Source organism: Rhinopithecus roxellana, chromosome 4 (genome assembly GCF_007565055.1).
Source record: "Rhinopithecus roxellana isolate Shanxi Qingling chromosome 4, ASM756505v1, whole genome shotgun sequence".
NCBI lineage: Eukaryota > Metazoa > Chordata > Mammalia > Primates > Cercopithecidae > Rhinopithecus > Rhinopithecus roxellana.
The window spans coordinates 32,608,135-32,635,091 of NC_044552.1; the positions used below are offsets into that span (position 1 = coordinate 32,608,135).

The 26,957-nt window shown below is 38.2% G+C and overlaps 1 protein-coding gene across 3 annotated transcripts in view; it reads left to right on the forward strand.

Moving 5' to 3' along the window:
- DNAH8 (dynein axonemal heavy chain 8) overlaps window positions 1-26,957 on the forward strand; it is a 332,681-nt gene that overhangs the window by 213,139 nt on the left and 92,585 nt on the right. For all 3 annotated transcript variants that reach the window (XM_010389720.2, XM_030929346.1, XM_010389721.2), the window contains 13 exons: window positions 276-379; window positions 1,649-1,825; window positions 3,713-3,880; window positions 4,402-4,617; window positions 8,436-8,573; window positions 9,715-9,842; window positions 10,951-11,122; window positions 12,966-13,121; window positions 16,733-16,888; window positions 18,959-19,141; window positions 22,663-22,768; window positions 25,110-25,362; window positions 25,934-26,124. In XM_010389720.2, coding sequence (XP_010388022.2) covers window positions 276-379; window positions 1,649-1,825; window positions 3,713-3,880; window positions 4,402-4,617; window positions 8,436-8,573; window positions 9,715-9,842; window positions 10,951-11,122; window positions 12,966-13,121; window positions 16,733-16,888; window positions 18,959-19,141; window positions 22,663-22,768; window positions 25,110-25,362; window positions 25,934-26,124 — 2,148 coding nt within the window. The remainder of the gene's footprint in view (window positions 1-275; window positions 380-1,648; window positions 1,826-3,712; window positions 3,881-4,401; window positions 4,618-8,435; window positions 8,574-9,714; window positions 9,843-10,950; window positions 11,123-12,965; window positions 13,122-16,732; window positions 16,889-18,958; window positions 19,142-22,662; window positions 22,769-25,109; window positions 25,363-25,933; window positions 26,125-26,957) is intronic.

A 26,957-nucleotide genomic window follows, 5' to 3' on the forward strand; every position in this document is an offset into this window, starting at 1 on the left:
CTTATTCAATAGGACATTGTGACCTTCCCTTAAATGTAGCTATGTGATATTCTTCAGTCAGAGCTGTTTTCTTTGCCTTCCTGTTGAAACTCAGAAATATAGTCAATATTGTTGCTCTTAAGATGTATATGTTTTTAAAGCTTTTGTCTACAAATACAATTTTGTGTTTGTTATATTACATGTACAGTACCTTATAAATAGTAAATATTAAATAAATATTTGATGAAGGCATATACCTATACTCAGCAAAAGTATATATGTGTGTATTTGTAAAGGTCTTGATAAACTAATGGAGGCAAGTGAATCTGTTGCTAAACTCTCTCAGGATCTTGCAGTCAAGGAGAAGGAGTTGGCAGTGGCTTCCGTAAAAGCAGATGAAGTGAGTTTGCATTTATTTTATCACTGATGAGGAATATTTTTCCATATTAAAATGCATTATTTTAAAATGGTATTAAAGAACAAGGAGGGTATAAACCTATGGACAATTCCTGGTAAGATAGAGTTCACAAAGACTTAGACATTTTTGTTTAACTTATACCAGCGTATATCTGAACTATTAATTTTGCTACTTGGCCTAAAACTATTATTTCTTCTCTCACTCTGTTTGTCTCTCTTATTCTTTTTCATCTGTTTATGAAATTTCTGCTTGACTATGAGTTATATTTGTTCTTCTGTTTAAGGTCCCTGTATGTTCCAGGTTTCTGGGATGGCCCAAATCTCACTTATATGTGTCAAGGAGGGCAAAGAATAAGAGGAAGAGTTGGTGGAGTTTCTTTTTTTTAAAAAAAAGACAGAGGAAAAATCCATACTCCTCTCAAGGAGATAGGTATATGTGTGTGCTGCTTTTTCTCTCTTTTTTTTTTTGAGATGGAGTCTTGCTCTGTTGTCCAGGCTGGAGTGCAGTGGCACAATCTCAGCTCGCTGCAACCTCCACCTCCCGGGTTCAAGCGATTCTCCTGCCTCATTTTTGTATTTTTAGTAGAGACGGGGTTTCACCATGTTGGCCAGGATGGTCTCGATCTCTTGACTCTGTGATCTACCTGCCTCGGCCTCCTAAAGTGCTGGGATTACAGGTGTGAGCCACGGTGCCCGGCCTATATGCTGCCTTTTTAAAATCTATTATACAGCCTTCTAGCCTCAGATTTTCAGCTTCCAGTCACCAAGAGTCAGTTAAGAATAAATACTTCAGTCTTGATCCTAGCCAGTTACTGAAATGAGTGAACTAAACATAGGGGAGGCACTGGCATAGTCCTGGCATATGTGGTAAGCACTCAGTAAACATTAGCTACTTCTATTGTTATTATACAAGGCTTAATAGGGGTTTTTGCCCTTATTCTATGATACTTCCTTGAATTGTTTTAATTTTCTACAAATTTGTAGAGTGAAAATACTATTTCTTCTGAAAGCTTTAAATATTTATTTATATATATTCTAAGCCTAAGGAAAGCTTAGAAAATGGAAAACTGCGAGGAACTGCTCAAAGGAATTTACTTTAATACACCTTAAAATATAGACAATTTAGATAGGAAATAAATTTGTTCTTATTCGTGTTTATATTATGTTGAATAAATATTTGCTCACTATTCAAATCTATAAATTTTGCTTGAAAGGTTTCTATTTGCTTTCATGTGTTTGCTCAACTTAACAGGTATTAGCAGAAGTCACAGTAAGCGCTCAGGCTTCAGCCAAAATTAAAAACGAAGTACAGGAGGTAAAAGACAAAGCCCAAAAAATTGTGGATGAAATTGATAGTGAAAAAGTAAAAGCTGAAAGCAAGCTCGAGGCAGCCAAACCTGCACTGGAAGAAGCAGAAGCAGCCCTGAATGTGAGCAGTGCATTGTTACCCCTTCCGACACAAGTCCTAGAAGGCATCATGTTTCATTACATGAAATTCGCTCATCAGAAAACTGAATTGAATTCTTAATGTGATTGGTAATCTCTGAGTCTGGAAACAAATGTGTCAATTCAGTTTTCTAAGTTTTAATTTTTTTAAAGTCCTCACCTTTTATATTATTTTCATCCCACAAATTGGCCTTCCATGAGAACTGAGAAATAATGCTAGTGTTTAGTGGCCTAAACTATGAGAAATTCAGATTACACAGATCTGCACCATCCCTTCCAGATTATGTCATGCCCCCTTTTAAAATCTTCCTGTGGTTCCCACTGCTCTTAGGATAAAGTCCTGAGCTAGGCATCCACAGCTGTGAGGCAAAAGGTGCACAGCTTTGGAGGCAGGCAGACTTGCATTCAACCTCTATGTATAATACACACACACACACACATATACACACATAAACATATATGGATATATACACACTTATATACACACGTGTATATACGTACATATACACACACACACATATATATGGATATATACACACTTATAGACACACGTGTATATACGTACACACTGCTAATACACACACATATATGTATGTATGTACGTATATATGATCTGGAGTAAATTTACTTAACTTTCTTGGGTATCTGTGGGGATTATAATATCTCATTGATCCTTAAAGAATCAATGTGAGCATTAAAAATAATTAATACAAAATGCTAGGTACATAGAAAGTGCTCAATAAATATTAGTGCTTCTGTTCCTGCTGATGACCTGGCTCCTGTCTATCTCTTGAACTTGTATATCTTGTCATTTTGTCCCTACACACAATGCGATCCAGTCATCCAGAAAAATATATAGGATTCTGAAAGAATGGTCAGGGTCTGTTACCTTTAAACGTGCCTCCACCTCTGCCGGGAATGCTTTTCCTAACTTTCCTTGCCTAATTAGAGTCAATCTTCAAATCTGGGCCCAGACCTCACTCCTCCTGGAAAGTTTTCAGTTCTTCTTCAAGGCCTTCCTTTGTTTTCCTGTCACTCACATGCTTCTGTCATGGCAGAAATCCTTATGTAGGTTAATTGTATTTTCTTTGCCATTTTTCAGGAGGTTATGAGGACAAGACTATTTTTGTTTGTTTTGTTTTATATGGGAGAATGCCTGCAATTGTTAAATGAATAAATAAATCTATGATAATAATTTAATAAAATGTTCACAATGACCAGGACACATTCTGCACCCCTACTTCCTTTATGGGTCTTACTATAACATACAAAAGGGAGAGATCACCGAACCAAAGGAGTCTTAGAACATGTTATTGATCATATGGTCTCCCAGTTCTTGCCTTGATGGTCAGGCAATGTCTTAATCGAAACCCAGCCAATGGATAGAAATTTTCAAAAATATTTTTATGAGCCATATATTACAGTAATTTCTCTTGTCTCCTTCTAATTCCTCCCCCCGCCATAGACAGGGAAGCCCTCAAAATGAAGGCTGAAGGTGAGGTTTCTGATATTCAGGGCTTTGTATCCGCTCTTAATCTCCACACCTAATATAGACCCTGTGCTTTGAAGATGCAGGTTATCTAAATGTTACATATCAATGGGACTTATTAACAGAGGTCTGTGATGGCAATGCCTGGTAGTGATATTTTAAACCAATTCATTGGGAGCAAAAGGGAAAAAAAGAATACATACAAATAAACAAACAGAAATACCAAAATAACAATGAAAGAGCCACTAAGCAAAAATCTTGGAACTGGAGAGAAAATATGCTTTAAAGTTTTCTATCTTAATTATTTAAAAGTATTAGATTTCTGTGTAGCTATTAATACCACTCAACAAACAAAATATTGATCCCTAATCCCAAATATAGACTATCAAGCCAAATGATATTGCCACAGTCAGGAAACTTGCAAAACCACCACATCTTATTATGAGAATCATGGACTGTGTTCTGTTACTATTTCAAAAGAAAATTGACCCTGTTACTATGGATCCAGAAAAACCTTGCTGCAAGCCATCATGGGGAGAGTCATTAAAGGTAAGTCAAGTCTATCTTTGTCAATCCTATGAGCTGCATCAGGCATCCTCAGCCCAGGACACTCAATATAGACCAGACAAACTGGCAGACAATAATTGATCATTGTGTATTGAAAAGTTTATCTTAAACTGCATCACATAAAATGTAAAGGGAGATAGATTTAAAGCTGAATGCCTTCTTTTTATGACATCTGTCCAGAACCGGTGCCTAGTATTGGCACAGCCTTGGTGTCAACCCAGACCAATCTTCAAAACGGGGCTTGTGTGGTTGGTGGCATTCAGATGCACTTACCAGAAAGAAAACTTACATAGCTTTTCTTCTTTACTCTTTCCACATGGAATCCAGAAGACAATTTGTGATTTACAGATTTAGGTTGGCTACTGCCAATAGTCTCAATTTGTATATTTAGAGCAAATCAACTGTTACTTCTTTGAGAAAATTCAATTTAGAAGTACATATTAACTCAGGAAGAAAGTATTTATTTTCTTCCAGAACTTACAGGTTATAATACTATTTTTCAGTTGATGAGTGCAACAGGATTCCTGTGGAGCCTTCAGCAGTTCCCTAAGGACACTATAAATGAAGAGACTGTTGAGCTACTACAGCCATATTTTAATATGGATGATTATACTTTTGAAAGTGCCAAAAAAGTCTGTGGGAATGTGGCTGGTCTCCTGTCTTGGACACTTGCTATGGCAATATTTTATGGCATCAATAGAGAAGTGTTGCCTCTGAAGGTAAAAGTTTCCTTCCTTCTCCCAGTAAATCAATGTTTCATAAATTCAATTATTAGTATTACTGCTATTAAAAGAAAATGCGTAGTTTAGATAAAGGTAGATGTCCCTGTTACCAAATTTGTCTTTTTTCTCTGTGTCCTCTCAAAGTTTCTCCTTCTTTTTATATCTGTTACATGTTTCTTGACAATGCAGGCAAGTGACTGAAACCACCGTGTTAACTTACACAGGAAATGAGTTTCTTGGGAATAATAATCAAGCTGTCATAAGAAGAAAAACTTGCCATTTCTTTGAAGTTTGGAGATTAGGTTTGGAGGTTGAATTTGATGACTGTATTTCAAACAAAACTTATAAAAATTAGACTTGACACTAGAAATGTTTTAAATTTCCAAGACAAGAGGAGAACCTTAAATGCAATCTAAGAAGCAAACAAAACCTAAAATGGTTGTTCACAAAAGACGAATCAAGATGTTGCAGATTTCCCGCAACCCGAAATACTACAAGATAATGAAAACACATATGCAGCATTTTGAGGAGGAAAATGCTGGGGTCTAAGCACTCAATAATGGGCAAAGCTGGTCTTCATGTATGAGGGAACAGAAGGAGATTCTTAGGAGTACAAGGATTCGTGAAATGTGTCACTGAGATACACACTGCCTCCAGGGCCCTGTCTCAATCCCCCACCCCCGCAAAGCTAAAAGTATTGTAAGTGGTTGCTCTGTGGAATGGATAATGATGAGTCGGTGGGCAGGGGGTTACTGTTTTTCATAATAAGCCTTAGAGAAATCGCTGCCTCTTTAAAACCTGTGCATGAGGAACTTAGAGAAAAATAGAAAATCAATTTAAAATAAAAAGTTTCAACAAAGAGAAATGATAGGAAGAATATAAAAAAAACACACCCCAACAAAAAGATACCAAGGGAGAAATCTTACAATAAATGTAGAATTCAAGAAAGAAACAAAACACACACACACATCAGAAAAGAGCTATTCTTTGTTGATAAAAATTATGATCCATAGTGAAGACAATTAAAATAATGTGTTATGCAATAAATAAAATAGCATCAAATCATATAAAGCAAATCCATTAGTATTTTCAGTGGAAAATTTGAGATTGTGGCACATGCTGTCAAATTAACAAAAATAATATTGTAATTTGAGATTGTGGCTACCCCTGGTAGGCATAGGGCCAGCTTCTTGGGTGTGCACACAGGGCCTTGTGTTAATGCTCTGCTGTTGCCGTCTTCAGATTCTTAATAATTTTTTTTTAACAAGGGGCCCCACATTTTTCATTTTGCACTGGGCCCTGTAAATTATAGAGGCAATCCTGAGTAGGCATAAATTAGTAATTATATAGAAATTTTGCATGATATTATTTTTCAGGTTGAATAACTACTTTGAACTTTCTTCAGTATAAACAAAGAATATGAAATTATTTCTAGAGGCCGGGTGTGGTGGCTCAAGTCTGTAATCCCAGCACTTTGGGAGGCCGAGACGGGCGGGTCATGAGGTCAGCAGATCGAGACCATCCTGGCTAACATGGTGAAACCCCGTCTCTATTAAAAAATACAAAAAACTAGCCGGGCGAGGTGGTGGGCGCCTGTAGTCCCAGCTACCTGGGAGGCTGAGGCAGGAGAATGGCGTAAACCCGGGAGGCGGAGCTTGCAGTGAGCTGAGATCTGGCCACTGCACTCCAGCCTGGGCGACAGAGCAACACCCCGTCTCAAAAAAAAAAAAAAAAAGAAATTATTTCTAGAGTACAAGAAACATTTATAAGAATTAATTATATTCAATGGTAAAAGAGGACCTTGATTAAATTCCTGAAAGCAAAAAATCCTGGGGTCTTATTCTCTGATTATAAGCAATAATACTGGAAAGTTTACATTAAAATGAAGTCAGTGATTCCTAATTAGGACATAATGAAAATAAACGAGTTACCAAAGCTTCTGTGATATGGCCAAAATGGTACATTCTTAGCCCTTACATGCATCAAAGAAACTAAACATTCCACTTAAGAGTTAAAGTATATACTCACTCATAAGCATACATACACACGAAATTTAAGGAAAGCAGATTAGAGCCAATAAAAATAACATTAAAAATTAGAGAAGAGAAAAGCAGCAGAATTAATGAGCAAATCTTTTTTTTTTTTTTTTTTTTGAGATGGGATCTTGCTCTATCGTCCAGGCTGGAGTGCAGTGGTGTGATCTCGGCTCACTGCAAGCTCTGCCTCCCAGGTTCACGCCATTCTCCTGCCTCAGCCTCCCAAGTGGCCGGGACTACAGGCGCCTGCCACCACGCCCAGCTAATTGTTTTGTATTTTTAGTAGAGATGGGGTTTCACCATGTTAGCCAGGATGGTCTCGATCTCCTGACCTCGTGATCCGCCTGCCTTGGCCTCCCAAAATGCTGGGATTACAGGTGTGAGCCACCACTCCTGGCCAGCATTAATGAGCAAATCTAAGAACCTATACTTTACAAAAACAAAACTGTAAGAAATATTCCAGGAAAATCTAATCAAGAAGAAAATAAAAACAAATGAAAATAGAAAGATAAATCCTCATAATTCTAGATGTGAAGATTCAAATAATTATAAAGCAATTTTTTTTTGAGAGACAGAGTTTCGTTCTGGCCCCTAGACTGGAGTGCAGTGGTGCAATCATAGCTTACTGTAGCCTTGAATTCCTGGGTTTAAGCAATCCTCCTCCCTCAGCCTCCCAAACTGCTAGGATTATAGGTGTGAGCCACTGTGCCAGGCTGCAAATATTACATAGTTATATGTCAATATATTAGAAAATCTAAATGAAATAAAAATGTTATGGGAAAAGGAGCTAAATTCAAATAAACATTGAGAACAAAAATAAGAAAGGTATCAAAGAACTTCTACCCCAGAAGGCTTTGGGCCTAGATTACTTTACTGATTATTTTAAATTTATAAGAAGCAGATCATTACCACATTGTAGGACTTAGAAAAACATGAAATACTGTTACAGTAATTTCACTTGCAGAATCTTTGAAATTACATTGTAGCAAAGTAACAATCCTAAATGTTTACATATCCAATACTCACAACATTATTTGTAATAACTAAAAATGGGGGGTGGAGAAATGTATACGAGTAGGAAAAAGGTTAATTATGATACCTCCAACATGTAGAATATCGTGCAGTCATATAACTAATGTTCATGAGGGACTTGGGACCTTCATAAAACGAAATGAAATAAAAAAAAAATCAAAATGCCAATTACCAACTTCCTAACACAACACTCACAGGTTATGTCTGAGTAAAATCGGGGTAACTTTTGTTCTCCTTCCTATACATTGCTGCATTTTCCATGTTTTCTTATTGAACATTAATAATTAAAAAAAATTTTTTTTGAGACAGGGTCTCACTCTGTCACCCAGGCTAGAGTGCAGTATTGCGATCACGGGTCACTGCAGCCTTGACCTCCGGGGCCCAAGCGATCCTCCTGCTTCAGCCTCCAGAGTAGCTTAGACTACAGGTGCACACCACCATACCCAGCTAGTTTTTCTATTTTTCTCCCTGTTTTGCCCAGGCTGGTCTTGAACTGGGCTCAAGTGATCTTCAGCCTCCCAAAGTTCTGGGATTACAGGCGTGAGCCACCGCACCTGGCCAGTAATTAAAAATTTAAAAGTAATGAAATACCCTCCAAGACTCTCTGCTTTCCCAGCCGAAGACACTGAAACAGATGAGCTCAAAAGTCCCATGTAGGGCAGAAATTATGTGATTTGTGTTATCTACCAATTGCAATCATGACTGTTTCGTGCAGCTAATACACTAACCATGTCTTCTTCTTTTCAGGCCAACCTGGCCAAGCAGGAAGGCCGGTTAGCAGTTGCTAATGCTGAGTTAGGGAAGGCACAAGCCCTGCTGGATGAGAAGCAAGCTGAGCTGGATAAAGTACAGGCAAAATTTGATGCAGCAATGAATGAGAAAATGGTGAGATTAAATATACAAAATCCCCAAAATGGTGTACTGAAACTTTATACAAGAGCATGCTATATTCGGAAATCAGGCAAATCATTGTGATGACAAAATATTGGCCAGCATGCCTATCTGTTTTGGATCTTTGGTGCTCCAAATTTTTTTGTGTGTGTTTTCACTGATCAAGCTGTACCATCACTGATTTGAGGGTTAGAAAACTGGGTTTGAGATGCAGCTCAGACATTTGTTAATTGTGTGGTTTGGGGCAATCTACCTAGCTCTGTTTGTAAAATGGGGATCCTCATATGACCTCTTGGGATAGGATGTAAGCAGTGGTGGTCTGGTAAATGTTTAACAGTCTAGTGTGCCGTGCGGGGACAGGAAAGCCCAGATTTGTAATATTTGCTGATTTCTGTGGTGGAAATACTCCCATCATTGGCAATTCTAAACTACCAATGTAACGTCACTGAGCACAGATTTGGGAAAAGGTGCATGGCAGTACACCATTGCATACTATTTCCACCATCCAGATACAACGGCCTTAACGTCAAGAGCATAGATAATATTAACATTTAAATAATTAGGAAGTAAGCTTTTGTTATTTATTACTTTTGCTTTTAATATAATTTTTTAATTGTAAGCTTACATAGTTTAATTTTTAATAAAGGCTGTGTTTAGCACCAGCTCACAAATACTCTAAAAATTTAACAATTGGCTCTTATGAGTTGGTCCAAGCCAGCTGCTGCATGCTACTGTTGTCTGGGATTTTTCCAGGAGAAAATACTTTGTAAATGGCAAAGAACTCAGGATTATTACTGCATCCAAGACATCGAAAGGGCAAATCTTATTGATTTGATTCTGTTTTGAAAATGTTCAATAGAAATACTATTTTAATTTATCTGATTACAAGATAAATTATGTGATTTGGATTCTGTCTTACAAAATTGCTTTCCTTGAAATTTCGTAAGGTAAAATCACTATATTATGAATGATCAAAATTTAATATGTGAAGTTTCATGCATACTGTATTTTTAGGTTATATTATTTTGTAAATTAAGAAATTCCCCTGTGTATTTTTATGTGTGAAAATAATGGATGTTTGTGTTAAGCACTTAGAAAAGTTTTTTTTTGAGACATTCTCCCATTATGGCTGCAGGATTTGCTTAATGATGCTGATACGTGCCGGAAAAAGATGCAGGCCGCCTCCACTCTCATCGATGGGCTGAGTGGAGAAAAAGTCCGATGGACCCAGCAAAGTAAAGAATTCAAAGCTCAGATTAATAGGTGCGAATCTGGGTCTTCTTCACAGTCACTCTTTCTTTGTGACATTAGAGAACATAAAGTCCATTTCCACGGTGAAATGCTTTTCTCCTTCATTTCCATGTGTTCATTTCTGAATCCCGTCATCTATGACAGTGCTTACAACTTAAATCATGCACTCTTAGGTGAAACACTATAGAGGGTGAAGAAGATTTTGTGAAATATTTTACATCTCAGCCATGGTTCAGTATGAGAGAGCTTTTGATATTATTTGGATTTGCCAGGGCCATCTAGATGCTCTCTGCGCTTCACCTCAATGATTTTGAAAGTGTGGATCAATGGTTTGTTGTAAATGCAAGGCTGTCTTTCACTGGTGTCTATTGGTGTCCTTAGAAAACTTAAAAGAGAGTGCAATGAGAGGGGAGCAAGAAAATGGCAATAAACAAACAAACAAATAAATAAATAAATAAAAAGGGAGGGGAAAGAAAAAATGGCTTAACACAAGACTGAAATCTGAACAAGACCAAGGGACAGGATGGGGGAAGATACTTTCTGCACAGTACCAAGGCTCACGACCTGTAGGCTTCAGGAGGAAGCCTTCTTTCTTGCTTCCTGACCACCCCACATGTGGCTACTCCCACCCACTTTTGGGTTTTGGGCTCCGCTTTGCACGGTCTTTTCCATGCCTGGCTACCAAGCATTAAGCAAGGGCAAAGAAGGATTTCACCCAGTAACAGAGCAAGACTGTGACCTCTCGGCCGGGCGCGGTGGCTCAAGCCTGTAATCCCAGCACTTTGGGAGGCCGAGACGGGCGGATCACGAGGTCAGGAGATCGAGACCATCCTGGCTAACATGGTGAAACCCCGTCTCTACTAAAGAAATACAAAAACTTAGCCGGGCGATGTGGCGGGCGCCTGTAGTCCCAGCTACTTGGGAGGCTGAGGCGAGAGAATGGCGTAAACCCGGGAGGGGAGCTTGCAGTGAGCTGAGATCCGGCCACTGCACTCCAGCCTGGGAGACAGAGCAAGACTCCGTCTCCAAGACTGTGACCTCTCAAACAACTTAGCGGAAGAGCTTAAAACATGTCAGGTGACTCACTTTGGGGAGGGGGCTGTGTGTTTTTTCTTCACAGACTTGTAGGTGATATTCTGCTGTGCACGGGATTCCTTTCCTACCTTGGTCCTTTCAATCAGATATTTAGGAACTATTTGCTTAAAGATCAATGGGAAATGGAGTTGAGAGCACGGAAAATTCCTTTCACAGAAAACCTGAATCTTATTTCAATGTTGGTGGATCCTCCAACCGTAAGTTTTACTTTCCCAATATTATTTGAATTTCAATCTCACTTTATTTCTTACTAAGAAACCCAGCTGGGTGCAGTGTCTCATGCCTGTAATCCCAGCACTTTGGGAGGCCGAGGAGGGCAGATCATGAGGGCAGGAGTTCAAGACCAGCCTGACCAACATGGTGAAACCCCGTCTCTACTAAAAATACAGAAGTTAGCTGGGCGTGACGGCACGTGCCTGTAATCCCAGCTACTCAGGAGGCTGAGGCAGGAGAATCACTTTAACCGGGGAGGCAGAGGTTCCGAGATCATGCCATTGCACTCCAGCCTGGGCAACAATAAAGAAACTCCATCTCATAAAAAAAGAGGAAACCCAGGTTCATTAAATTTTTTCTTTAACTAGAAAGATTGATTTGAAAGCACTTAAGAGTTTTTTAAAAATAATTTTCTTTGTGGTATAAACGTTTCTTTGTGTTTTAAGTAATCTTGCTTCCAAATTAAGACCAATTGCATTGCTATGAACTGAAAGATCATTTGAGAGATATAGGCTTGCTAATACTGGGCCCTTCTTATAACTCTTCATTATTTACATCACTCCTGTGAAGTCATACTCTCTTTCAAACATTTTAGGCAAATGTAGGCATGGTTTGTGCTGGTATTAACCTTATTTTCCTTATTTGCTATCTTTTTTAGTGTCTAATAACAGAACACAATAGTGTGTTCTGATGACCCTAAGTAATAGCAAGGCCTTTCATACTAACCTTCCTTGCTGGGAATTTGATGCCACTGTCAATTTCCAGTATATCTTGCAGAGCTTCTGTGGTAATAAATGCTTTCCAGGCAATTTGTATTCATGAGTTGCTTTTCTGATTTGCAAATCTGCTCTCCAGTTGCTGTTTCCTTAGGGGATGCCAAGCTATTAATTTCATGTTATCTGTATTTAAAAGTTAAAAACTAATCTTTTCCAATTCAAACATCGTTGAATTCACCCTTACAGGGAATAGATTATGTGTTGTAGATGCATTGGGCACTGGTGAAGCAACGTGGGCCAGAATATTCTTTATTAATTATGGCCTTTGGGAGTCCTGGGATAATTTAACAAAGGTGGAGGCTGGTTGGCTCATTGGATCTCTGATTATTTTATTTTATTTTATTTTTTTAGAGACAAAGTCTTGCTCTGTAGCCCAGACTGAAGTGCAGTGGTGTGATCATGGCTCACTGCAGCCTTAAATTCCTGAGCTCAAGTGACCCTCCCAGCCTCCCAAAATGCTGGGATTATAGGCATGAACCACTGCGCCTGGCTTGGTGATTTTATTGATCATGGTGCGGGAGGCTGGCAATCTGCTCTAAATTTGGAGAAGGAAATATTCACAAAAGTGTCACTGATGAGCTCCTGGTAATATAATAACTCATCTAATTTATCTCCAGCTATGCAATCACCCGTACATCATGCGGGCAGAACCAAAGGGCCGGAAGGGGAAGCTATCGGGGGCTAATTGCTTGGGACTTATCTTCTTCTCTGACATCTCATTATATTCACTATCTCCATTAACCCCAAATCAGGTTCAATATGCAGTCAACTTCCTATGATTCCCCTAAGTATGAAAATACAATGCAAAAGGATAAACCTTGTTTTGGGTGATTAAAGAAGGGATTCATTAGATTATAAATTTGTTTTTTTTTTTATGTGAATGTTATTTTGTTCACATTTACAAGTTTGCTTTTTTAGAAGTACAAATTTCTTAGTCTCAAAGGAAAATAATGTCCATATTTTAAATTATTTTACTTTATGGTACTTTTAATTACTAATGAGGGCATTCCTGTTCTCCTTTGAATGGTGATATCCATTTCCTGTTGTTCAGATTGGTGAGTGGGGGCTACAGGGATTACCAGGAGATGATCTCTCAATTCAGAATGGCATAATTGTGACAAAGGCCACCAGATACCCACTCCTCATAGACCCACAAACTCAAGGCAAAACTTGGATTAAATCAAAGGAAAAAGAAAATGATTTGCAGGTATGTAGCATTTGGTGCAGGGGAAAGTCATCTTGAAATCAATGAAACTTTTTCAAAATTTCAATTGAATCTGCAGTCATAAAGTTGTCATCTCCATGACAAACGTTTGCTAATTCACACTCTTGAGTTTTGTAACAGCAATTTGGGGCAACAGCTCTGATTCTTTTCTCTCTTTTGTTCTCTCTTTGGATCCTCCCTCCTCCTCCTTGTACATTTCCCTGACTCCATTGTTTTTGCTAATATTGAATGTGGCTTTTGTTCCGGGCCTTGGGTTTGGTCCTATAGGAAAGTGGCAAATAGAATATTGTGATCCCTCAGTTCAAGACCATTCATGCCAACTTTGCTCAGGCTCTGGGTACTACGTAGCTTACTGAGTCCGGCTTTGGTGCTTGCGTCTAATAAGGTGTTAATTTTAAGGTGGGGGTAGACAAGGGCAGGATTCCAACATTCCTGACACCCTTAGGGATTCTGTTACTCTTGATATTTTAATTCAACTACCAATGTGAGATATTCAGTGTTTCCTAGACACTGTTCCCAGAGTTCTAAACCTCCTGCCCCCATATTTTTGCTTATACTATTTCTACTAACAAAAATGTCTTTTTCCACCCTCCACTTATATCCCAGATAAAAATCTCAGATATTGTTCAAAGTCCATATTCACCACTACCTCCATCACGACTTTTCTGTGTCCCCAGCACAATATAGCCTGTCCTGAATCCTCACAATGTCTTGTTTGCACTTCTGTTGTGGACTTAGAATCTGACTTAAGTTATTGTTCTATGCACATTTATCTTTTATTTCTGCTGTACCATGAACTCATTGTTGGCCAAGTTTTATTCATCTTTACATGTTCTGCACTGCTCTTTTTGAGTAGAAATTCTGATATTTATTGAATTTAAGTGAATTTATCAAAGTGTGTCATCATTATAGAAAAAAAGAACCAGGAAAATAATGTAGTCATCTTGATGAATATGAAAAAAAAGCACTTGGTAAAATTCAATGCCCATTCATGATCAAATTTCCAGCAAACTGGGAGGGATCTTCCTTAATTAGGTAAAGAGTTTCTTTTTACAAAATGCCATAACAAACATCATATTTAGTGGTGAAATATTGAAAGATTTCCTCCTGAGATCAGTGCTTCTTATGCAAGTGGATACAGCCCAGTGCTGGGAAGCACACCTAAATACCCCACCTCCTCAATACTCCAGAACACAATACATCAGTCTATGTTTACTAAGAAAACCCAGGGAAATCCTAGAATGGACCAGGCAATGTAAATAGAAGAGAAGAGTTAAAAGAAATAGTGTCCATTTCCATGAAGCTTCTTAGGGGCCACATTTTCAAGGGTGCACAAATGTGGTATACCAGAACACTTCTTAGTTTCTGCAGCCAGGTCAACTATAACTTGTCCCTGGCCCCATTCCCCTTGGCTCCCCTGGCTTTCAGTCTCCCTGCTCATCTTGTTCTTGGAACCTTGCCTGGACCTCCTTAGCTCAATGCATGCTCCTGTGTCACTTGGCCATGAATGCTGCTATTTTTTCTGGTCATAGCTTTAGCTCTCCATTTCAGGATTAAATTCACTGATAGTCTTCACTAATGCCCTTTCTGATGCAACCCAGTCCCAGGAACCTTCTTGCGGAAGGAACAGAAATATGGCCAAGACACTTTCTTATTTTAAAAATCATCCACTGCTGGGATGGAAATAGACTGAATTATATTCTTTTTACTCAGACAACATTATTTTCTTATGTGGATAAGCACATGTACAAACACATGCAAATGAAACACAAAGCATGGTTTATATGCCCAGGGCTGTGGTCAACCTTGGCAGCTTTGTTTGCCAAGCCTACCTTCAATGCCATCTCCAGGATCTACAACTCTGACTTGTGGAAAGAGAGTGTATTTACTAAGCCTCGCCATCAGGAATTCACTGGTCACCTTGTAAAGACCCAATACCAGTCTCTGTGCAGGTGAACCAGGCTCTGGTGGTGGTTACCACATACATAGTGTTTCACAAGAAAAATCAAATGAAATAAACCTGAAATTAGGATTCCAAAATATTATTTCAAGTTTATAAAATACATGGAAGATGATTGAAGATAATTATCTTCTTACTTGGGAAAGAAATCACAAAAATAGAATTTACCCCTTGAGAAATAAAGCAGGATATAAGCAAATTTAGTCTTACTGGTGCTTTTCTTCACCTTGTTTATTAAGTTCATAAAAGCTCTTTGTTTAGGTTCTTTTACCTTATTAACTTATAGGAAGGTCTTTACAGCACATTATTTGTATAAAGAAAGCTATTCATCCAGGGAAGCAACTTCCTTCATGTGCAGAATTTCTTTTTAGTTATTTCCTTTTTAATCAAAACAGGACAAAAGTAGGCTGATTTAAGTTTTATATTTCATATCTTCTTTTTATCATAGTAATTGAGAGATACATATTTAATTCCGTTCTCCTAATTGCCTGTTGTCCCAGTGGGTTCTTCCTTGTGTCTTATGGTCTGCACCCACAATAGCATAAGACATTAGTTGAATTCAGAAGATAGGATACAACGAGTTGAGAAATGAGCCTTTGGGAATCCTCACAGTAAGGCAGGGGGAGGGATCCTAGGCAACATAAGGGTTCAAATCCAATTGACTCATGCAGAGACCAACCAGTACAGTGTGTCTATTTTAACTAATAACAAATACATTAAACTAAACACAGAGGACCCAACCAGGAATTCAGAATTGTAGTTTTAAAAAATGTAAGCATATATAAAGTCAATGTATAGTCTTTTAGGTTGACTTATGGAAAGTGTTAAATTCTTCTGAGTAGGAGACAGAATACATGGATAGACCTGCGATGCGACTCAATATATCATTTCTGATGTTCTTTTTTTTCTTTTTTTTTTGAGACGGAGTCTCACTCTGTCACCCAGGCTGGAGTGCAGTGGCCGGATCTCAGCTCACTGCAAGCTCCACTTCCCAGGTTTACATCATTCTCCTGCCTCAGCCTCCCGAGTAGCTGGGACTATAGGCGCCCGCCACCTTGCCCGGCTAGTTTTTTGTATTTTTTAGTAGAGACAGGGTTTCACCATGTTAGGCAGGATGGTCTCGATCTCCTGACCTCGTGATCTGCCCGTTTTGGCCTCCCAAAGTGCTGGGATTACAGGCTTGAGACACTGCGCCCGGCTCTGACATTCTTATGTTTACTTTTTATCACTTACTCATCTTGTAGGGGTCCTGAGAAAATAAATGAATATCCAGATATGCAAGTTGCTTTGCTTTCTCTGAGTGATTATATCTATGTGAGTTTGAAAGGATTAATCCTTGACTATTCTCTTCCATCTGTCAGGAGCAGAACTCTGACATTCCATCTGAGCAATGCCCCTTGATCCTCCTTTTTTGATCAGAGAGACCCTATTACACACCCAGACCCCATTCAACAAAAACATGACTCACCAAGTGTTAGAAATTAATTTTTGTGTGTTACTTTAATTTTTTTAAGTAAGTCTTCCTGTATTGCCCTTAAAATTCTTGGTTACTGTCCAAAAAATCTCTTGGTTTCCCGTAGCGATGGGCACATTCTTTGTAACACTGATAGACCAATGAGTTCTTTCTGTTTAGGTGACATCTCTGAACCATAAATATTTTCGCACACACTTGGAGGACAGCCTTTCCTTGGGCCGACCCCTTCTCATTGAGGACATTCGTGAAGAGCTGGATCCAGCCTTGGATAATGTATTAGAAAAGAATTTTATTAAATCTGGCACCACTTTCAAGGTGAGCTTTGTTAAAAAAAAAAAAAAAATTAAGAAAGAGAAAGAAAGAAAAGAACAATGGTGACATCTACTTATCTTTTTGAGCATAGCAACAAATGCAATTTCCTTTAGGCAGTAGTATTTGGTACATCGGAAATGAACTATTTCCAGACTGACACTTCAGTGTTTCTTTCTATTTTTTATAGCATATAAAAATTGCTGAGGTGGGGGCAATATTTTGGTAAGAGTAGTCATTTAGCTGAAACTAAATAACATTAAGGAAATACATTGTCTGGTCTTAATATGTTAGTGCAACACAATATATATATATGTTTAAGCAACTCTTGATATTGGTTTTGCAAGTCTTATATGTATACATTTTTACAAAATAACCTGAATTTCTTCCCTGGAGGAAATGACATTTTAATAAAGTCTATACACATTGATTTGGTCATTTATCTCTTTATTTTCAGTCTAAGTTCATTGACTTTGTTGGAAGCTATGGAATATTGTTCTCAATTGTTGGTGATGAATTGTTTTCAATATGTATAAGTGTTTCATTTTTAATTCATGCCATTCTTTACCTTTAGGCTTCTTCGGTTTTATAACAGCATTTCTGATTGGGTGCTTTTCACTTTGGACAATTTAATTTCATGAATATCAGTGAATAAGTAAAAAATGAATATTTTCTCATTAAACAAAGACAGATTTATTCAGAAAAATTTTCTTCATAATGTGAAATCTTCCATATGCCACATTTTAAAAAATTCATTCAGCAAAGTTTATGGAGCATCCAATATATACTTAAGCCTTTATGAGTTTATAGGGGGAAAAATAAATAAAGCCCAGTTAGTGTTCTGAAGCTTAGCATCATATTCTATGAGATTAGAGGGTAGAATTTCTCTTTTTCATAAAAAGAAGCTAAGAACAAAATTTTGATGACTTGCTTGGATATTATGGACTCATCCACAATTTTGAACTGCATTTAAAAAATGTTTAATCCACAAGTAAAGATCATATATATTTAAACTGTACAATGTGGTAATTTGGTATACATATACATTGTACAGTGATTACCACAATCAAATTAATTTAACACATCCATCACCACACATGCTATACTTTAGATACCTGAAACTTATTCATCTTATAACTGAAAGTTTGTACCCTTTGACCAACATCTCCCCATTTCTCCCATTCCCTACCCCGCTGGCAACCACTGTTCTATTCTCGGCTTCTGTGAGTTTCACTTTTTTAGATTTCACATGTGAGATCATACAGTGTTTATCTGTATCTGGCTTATCTTATATGGCATATTTAATATGCCAAAAGAGGTTGTAGACTCTCCATTCCTGAAGGTCTTTTGAAATATCCTAGATTTTTATCTGCAGTATGAAGGCATAATGCCTTAGAATGTGATGGTGGCCTTAGTGATGTTTTTAGACACATGCAGAATTAAGAGTAACCAGAGATTTAAGTCATTTAAAAATTCTGTGATTGCCACCTGATTTTTAGATAGCAAAACCAATTGTTTTTTCAACATGCTACAAATAGTAGTGTTTAAGATAAATGTTACCTTTTTGAAAAAAGTTGGCATTTTTCCTTTGCAAATTACATTAACTTTTTCTGTTATCAAATATGCTTCAGATATACCTATGAAATTAAAAAAATAAAATTTTCTATAAACATAGCAAATTTCCACAGTAGGAAACAATTTTCTTAACCGGGGGAAAAAATAGCAGCTCCTGTACTACAAACAACTGATGGGAGTGACAAGTACTTGCTAAGGTGTTAAAGTCAAATCTTAGATGTGTCTAAGTTTTACTTTATTCACCTATTTGCTTTGGATAACTTTTTCATTTGATTTGTTTGGGATCATTGCTAAAAACATCGCCAGGCAGGAATACAATTCTAAATGATTCTAAATTTAATAGGCTTTATTATTTAGGATTAGTGATTAAAATTTTTTAACTTTCCTTCCCAATTTATTCAAGTTTCACAGCACTGACAGGTAAATTCTTTTCTAAATTGAACCCAAGTTCCTTTCCCTGTCCTTTAAGCTATTTTTAATTTTATATGTGAATTTATGTAGGTGAAAGTTGGTGATAAGGAATGTGATATCATGGATACGTTTAAACTTTACATTACTACAAAGTTACCAAACCCTGCCTTTACCCCAGAGATTAATGCTAAAACATCAGTCATTGATTTCACTGTTACAATGAAAGGACTTGAGAATCAGTTACTAAGGAGAGTAATTCTAACAGAGAAACAGGTAATCTCTCTCTCAAGGTAAAGAATTTCTGCTTCTAAGAAATGCTTAAAATGTATTGAGAAATTGCTAAGTATGTGAAAAAGAAAAAAATTTAAAAACCATATTTATCCTTGTTAACATAAATATTTCTTTTGTAGCCTTAATTCCTGTCAAGAAATCATGTAACTCATCTTCTCATCCAGCCTCAAACACACACACACACACACACACCCCTCTTTCTACTTCTGTCTTTAAACTTCTAGGTGTACTGACTAGCTATAGTCCTTGTCTTGGGGACACCTGAAAACATCAATAAAACAATGATTGAGAGAAAAAGAAATTGCTCTGAATGGCTCTTATTTCCTCTGTAGTAGTTTCAACTGCTTCAGTCCAATAATCTAATGATATAGGGAGCCATACCTTTATTTTTAATTAAATGAAATTTGCAGGGAAATTAAGTCTAACTAAGGGTTCTAATAAAACAAAGAACAACTTAGGACTGGAAGATTTTAAGAGACTGATACAAGATTAAACTAATTTTTAAGTTGACGCTCAGAAAACATTAAGTTTTATGCATAAAATATAATTGCATAAAAATGTAATGTTATTATCTGCATTATAAAGTACATTTGCATAAAATATGAGAAAGTAATTAATTTTAGAATGGAAGATTCAAGGCAAGGCAAGGTTAGAAATAATAAGAGCAGCAAGGCATGAAGTGGATGGGAGAGAAACAGAAGGACAAGGGAGGAAAACAGGCAGAGGAGGGAAAAGAGGAGATGGGAATCCAGGTTCCCAGACACAGGAAAGACATCCAAGAAGGGAGAGAGAAATGACACAGACACCAAAGAAATAGACTCAGTGGAAGGCAGCATCCTGCCTGGCTCATGGACAGCTCACCAAGGGACAGGCCCTTGAAAGGTAGCTGATCTGGTGGAGTGAAAAGGGCACAGTCCCAGCTTTGACTCTCTTAGTTGTTTGATCTTAGTTTCCAGTAAACCTGGGGCTTATGCAGTCCGGGAAGGGAACATGTTCCTCTTCCACAGCCACGCAGAGATGGCCCTGGCCCGGCAATTCACTGTTCCCATCACCTCTCAGGATCCCATGCTGTTAACTGTTGATGATTAGTCCCCTGTGGTCTAATTGGTGCTGTGGGTTTATTTTGAGATGATTCCTCGCTGGTCTAGATCCCCCCTGCAGGCTGCACTAACCTCCAGAAGTCAAGCAACTCCACTGCCCAAAGGTCCTCAGGGCTCCCCACACCTGCTTGTCTCATTCCCTAGCTTCCTCTTCAAGAGAAGTGCTAAGGAACTCATAGCAACCTTGCTGGAGAAAAAAATGCACATTTAATATACAGGAGGGTATTCTAAACATTGTATTTAACCCTGCTAACAATCCTCCTATTACACCCACATTTTTACAGATGAGCAAATGGAGACCAAAGAAAATAAGGGTCTTCATCTATAACAGCACAGGGACTTTGCAGCCTGGCAAGCCTCCTAGATAAGCCTTACAGGTCCTACTATGAAGTTTAGCAAGAGTCCACTGTGCTATGATGTCTGATATTCAGAAAAGGAAGCTAATACATTTTGTCCATGTATTCCTATACTGCCACCCAGGGGTGACCATTTTAATGAAAATGACTAACTGGTTATTTCCCTGCAAATAGAGCAATGCTCTTCATCGCACCATCAAATCCTGCCACCCTGTAAGTACAATGCCAATAACACTAGTCTTGGAGTTGGAGGACAAGGGTATTAGGCTGTTATAACATGCAGCTGGTTACTGGCAGAGACCAGCCTAATACCCTTGTTATTCAGAGTTCATATTTCTGGGTCCTCGGCTTTTCCAAATGTAAAATAAAGAAATTGGACTAAATTCAGCACATTTCAATTTGACAAATATTTATTGGGTTGAGTTTCTTCTCTACCAAGCCTCAAGTACTGTCAATAATACAAAGATGAATAGGAAAGTTTACGTATCTGTCTTCTAGATGCATAAACCGTAGTTGGAGGGAAATAATCTACTGATAGATTGTGATACAAACTATATTAGAGGCCAGGCGTGGTGGCTCAGCCCTGTATTCCTAGCACTTTGGGAGGCTGAGGCAGGTGGATTACCTGAGGTCAAGAGTTTGAGACCAGCCTGGCCAACATGGTGAAACCCCATCTCTACTAAAAATACAAAAATTAGCCTGGTGTGGTGGTGCACGCCTATAGTCCCGGCTACTCAGGAGGCTGAGGCAGGAGAATCACTTGAACCTGGGAGGTGGAGGTTGCAGTGAGCCGAGATCACACCACTGCATTTTAGCGTGGGCGTCAGAGGGAGACTCCATCTCAAACAAACAAACAAAACACACACAAAAAAACCCCCCAAAAACAAAACAAACTATATTAGATTTGCAGATAAAGACTGTGCCATGACTTTTGATTGACTGGTTCAGGAAGATTTTCTGAAAATGATGAAATTTCTGAAGCAATTTTCCCAGAAACCTTCCCAAATAAGAAGTTTTAAAACACCTTCTTTTAATATAATTCTACATGCAACATGTGATTCTGTATAAAGTCAGAAAAAAATGTTATGAGGAATATTATTGAGATGATTTCAATGTAGACTCTACGTTTAGTGAGAGTATCAGTGATACTGACACATGGCTCTCAGTGTTAAATTTCCTGAATTTGAATATTGGACTATGCTTATGTAAGAGTGACCTGGTTCTTCAGAGATTTGCTAAAACGTTTAGGGGTAAAGGGACATGACATCCAAGAGTGATTCAGCAGTAGTAATAATAATAATAACAATAATGACAATATTATGTTTTCTATAGAGATATAGCGATAAAGCAAAATGTGATTTGGTGAATCTAGGTGAAGGCTGTATGAAAATTCCTTGTATTAGGCTTGCAACTTTTTTGAACGCTTGAAATTTTTTCAAAATATAATTTTAAAAATGTATCATTTTATGTAAGAAAAAAATACCCTGTAAACATTCAAGTTTGCCCTCTGTAGAAGGAGATACAAATAAAATGGAAAATGGGTTGGTATTGGCAACTGGCTGTGCCAAACCAGGTACCTGGTGCTCCCATAGGAACCAGGCCAAGAGCTCACATTTAATCTGGGTAGCCCCTTGGTTTCTCGGTGTTAGCGCCTTTTTATTTCTACTTGTTCTGACTGCAAATAAAGATAGCATTTCTTACAGAAGCAGTGTGGGAACAGGGCCAAGAGAACGGGACATGCTATTTATAAACTTCAAGCTGGCAAGAGAGCTTGGGGTAATTGGGCAAAATTGTTTAGCAGAATTGTCTGGTGCCTGCCAGTATAAGTGCTGTGGAACCTTAATGACAGTGGACATAATTAAAAAAAAATTTCCACAGAATCAAAAATATGGATAGATAGATTTGACTAATGATAGTAATTTCTTCTGCCATTCAAAAGGCACTTTGGTTTAAACTTTAAAAATGGTTAATAAATACTAGTGAGTTGGATTTGCTATAATAACTGGTAATTATAGTTCCAATGTTATTTTTTGTTTTTTAATGACAGGAGTTAGAGTCTGAGAGGGTTAAACTTTTGGAGGATGTTACTTTTAATAAGCGGAAGATGAAAGAACTTGAAGATAACCTCCTCTATAAATTAAGTGCCACAAAAGGTATTGTGTTATTAAGAAGTAATGAAATAACAGATTCTGAATAAGGATTTCATTTACACTGTTTTCAATGCCCTCATGACTATAGATGTTAGGAAATAGTCATGTTATCAATGCAAAAACAAGCAAGGCAATTTCCATCTAGACATTAAAGAGGGACGGCAGAGAATCTGATTTTTAAATTAGCAAATAGAGACTGAGCATCTGAGAATAACACAATTTTCTTGATATAATTGCTTTCTCCTGAGACAAATAAGGGCTCCTGATAGAGCTAGGTAACTCATTATAGGTTAATTTGCTTGCCCCAGAGAAACTAATGTGCTCAATCTATTTTTTTTTCTTTTGAGGCAGAGTCTCGCTCTGTCTCCCAAGCCAGGTGCAGTGGCTCACGCCTGTAATCCCGGCACTTTGGGGGACCAAGGTGGGCAGATCACCTGAGGTCAGGAGTTTGAGACCAGCCTGGCCAACATGGCGAAACTCACTCTATTTGTTTTTTAGATTGATTATATCATTTGGCATTGAAATGCAGTTACTGCAATGAGTTATGACACATGTAATCTGCGTCAGAGGAGCTTGGGTACCAAAGGCCCAGCTTACCCTCTACTTGGCTTGACCTCCCACTTTAGATGGGAAAGATAGGTTCTCCTCTGGGTAGCCAAATCATCATGTCACACCTCAATTTGAGGATGTACTCTCTCTGCAATATATAAAAAGAAAATTTTACCCAATAAAATCAACAAACATTATATTGTTCTGTAGCAGGCAAATCACAGCAACCTGAATTCTACTACCTTATTAGATGTGAATGAATACTTCCCAACTGCACCTTAATTCCGGGATGTTATTTAAACAAGCCCGACCCTCCAGAAATAGTGTACCTTTATGGTGAGCTCAGTGAAAAGTCCTTTTATCTGCCTACTTGTACTGCTCCTGCTAGTGAAGCTGTCTGTCTTTTGGTCCAGTGACTCCTCCCAGCCATTTGGGATACCCCTGGGCATTAAAAATATAGCAAGCAGAACTGGGGGCTGCTCCCCTAGTCTAGCCAAGAGTGTGTTGGATCAAGATCTCTTTCCTTGGGGTTAATCCCAAGTTGGACTTCCACATTAGACAGCATGCCCATCAGAGTAACACAGCCCTTCCTGCAGCACTCGCCTGCCATCCAGAACTCTAGGGTAGGCCAGAGTGCTGCTGTTTGCAGATTTGGGGATTGTTAGCTCAGTACATCCAAGGTGTCTTTCCTTAGATTTTAATTTTAAAACATTTAAAATTAAATTAATTTAATTTAATTCATTGTTTAATTAAATTCATTTAAATTTAATTAAAATTTAATTTAATTTAATTTAATTCATTATTGTAAGCATCTACTATTTCTATTAAAAACAATAATTTTAAAAAGGATGAGTTCATGTCCTTTGTAGGGACATGGATGAAGCTGGAAACCATCATTCTCAGCAAAGTAACATAAGAATAGAAAACCAAGCACCGTGTGTTCTCACTCATAAGTGGGAGTTGAACAATAAGAACACTTGGACACAGGGAGGGGAACAGCACACACGGGGGCCTGTCGGGGGTAGGGGCTGGGGGGAGGGATAGCATTAGGAGAAATACCTAATGTAGATGACGGGTTGATGGGTGCAGCAAACTAACATGGCCCATATATACCTATGTATCCAACCTGCACGTTCTGCACATGTACCCCAGAACTTAAAGTATAATAATAATAAAAAAAAAAAACAATAATGAAAGGCAAAACTAAAAATAAAATTCAAGTTTCTCTTCCTGGTGAGACATTTTCACTATACCCCAATTTACTCTTGTTAGAGACAGAGGGATTAGAGTTTTCTATAGCAACGACTGTTCTACTAAGGCAGCGTGAGGAAAGAGTGTACCATTCAACTACCAGCATGACAGCCCAGTGTGAAGTGTTCAGGTTAGTTCACACCCCGAGGCAAGTGGGGTGGACAAGCTGTGACACTTGACGAGAGCCACCAAGATGACAATGGGGGTGAAGCCTATCACATGGGGAACAGCAAAGACCACTGGAGACATGATCATTGTCTTGAGACATGTGAAGACCCAGTCAAATGGGTCTTTTGCTTTTTGCAGATGTTTAGGCAGAGTGGGGGATAGTCTGTCAGTGGGAATGTTTAGAAGGCTTCAGGCATTGGATGGTAGTTGGACTAGAAGCTTTTTGGTGTCTTAAGATTCTACTGTACCAGTGGTCTTCCTGACTTTGGAGACATCAAGTTGAAAGTTAACAGTATTTTTTTTTTTTCAGAAGAGATGTATCTTGCCTTGCAACCTTCCCATCTGTGTACAACAGTTTTCCTGTTTTGAATTTTAGGCTCACTGGTAGATGATGAATCTCTCATTGGTGTACTTCGAACTACCAAGCAGACAGCAGCTGAGGTAAGTGAAAAGTTGCATGTGGCTGCAGAAACTGAGATCAAGATCAACGCAGCTCAGGAGGAGTTCCGGCCCGCAGCCACCCGCGGAAGCATCCTCTACTTCCTCATCACAGAGATGAGCATGGTCAACATCATGTATCAGACGTCACTGGCCCAATTCTTGAAGTTATTTGACCAGTCCATGGCCAGGTGAGTCCTCACTACCTTCATCCACAAGTGGTAACTTCAAAGCTTGCTTGCATTTCTACTGTTTTAGAAATTGCTTTTTCAGTATTCACAATAGCAAAGACACGGAATCAACCTAAATGCCCATCAACAGTAAAGTGGATAAAGAAAAGCTGGTACATACACAACATGGGATACTAAGCAGCCATAAAAAGGAATGAACTCATGTCCTTTGCAGAAACATGGATGGAGCTGGAGGCCATTATCCCTAGCAAACTAACACAGGAAGGGAAAACCAAATACTACATGCTGTCACTTATAAGTGGGAGCTAAATGATGATACCACATGGGCACATAGAGGGGAACAACAGACACTGCGGCCTATTAGATGGTGGAGGGTGGGAGGAGGGAGAGGATCAAGAAAAATAACTAATGGGTACTAGGCTTAATACTTGGGTGATGAAGTAATCTGTACAACAAACCCCCATGAATTAGGTTTACCTATGTAACAAACCTTCATGTGTAACCCTGAGTTTAAAAGTATCTTTAAAAAACAAATTGCCCTTTGCTTCCTTGATTCTTAAATGTATTTTAGATCTGAAAAGTCACCACTACCTCAGAAGAGAATTGCAAATATTATTGAGTTCCTGACATATGAGGTTTTTATATACTCTGTCAGAGGCCTATACGAAAACCACAAATTCCTGTTTGTACTCCTCATGACCTTAAAAATTGACCTTCAGAGAGGAACAGTTAAGCACAGAGAGTTTCAAGCTCTCATTAAAGGTAAAGTGATATGCTCTTTGATATACCGTAAACCCATTTCTGTGATACAGTAGGGAAATGATGTTCTAATGGAAATGTAATGAAGTTTTATTTTTTAATATCTCTTTTCTGTTTTTCATTCGTTTTGCCCTGGTTACTTAAGATTCAGGTCTGTGACAACTCAACTGAATATTCATATTATTGTAATTATTGATATAACCACATTCAGTTTATTCACTGCTGACCATGCCTGGGAGAATCGATTGCTCAAGTGAGGAAAAGTGATACTGGTGATGGCTTTCTTTAGCAAGAGAGCCATTCCCTCAGCAAGGGGGTGTGATGGTTTTTCAGACTGCAAGAAAAGGCTCACTTGTGTTTCATATTTGAAGTTAATCCTATTCATTGCATATCTCCATGTTAAAGGTCTAATTAAGAAGACAAAAGAATGGAATTTTCGTTTCAATTTAGTTACACAAGTATTTACTGAGCTCATGCTATGTAAATCCACCACGCTAGCTTTGGGGATGTAAGAATAAACCAGATACTGCTTGAAAAGGAGTAATAGCCTCAAAATGGAGATAAAGATAATTTAAAAATCACTCCAAAGTGAGGCAGAATCAAGTGCTGTAAGAGAGCTAAGAAACAAAGTGTTGAGTCTAAAAGGAGGGAGTGATTACATGTGGTTGGTGAAATCAAAAACAGTTTCTTAGAAAATATACCTTTGTGAGTTAAGTCATGAGTTGGGGAGCTATTTGGTACGTGGCAAAATGCTTCCATCTTTTTCTTGTGTGTTTGGCTCTTTCTATATGATTTAACCAATTATTTTCTGGCTCCCCACACCCCAAAAAGAAAGT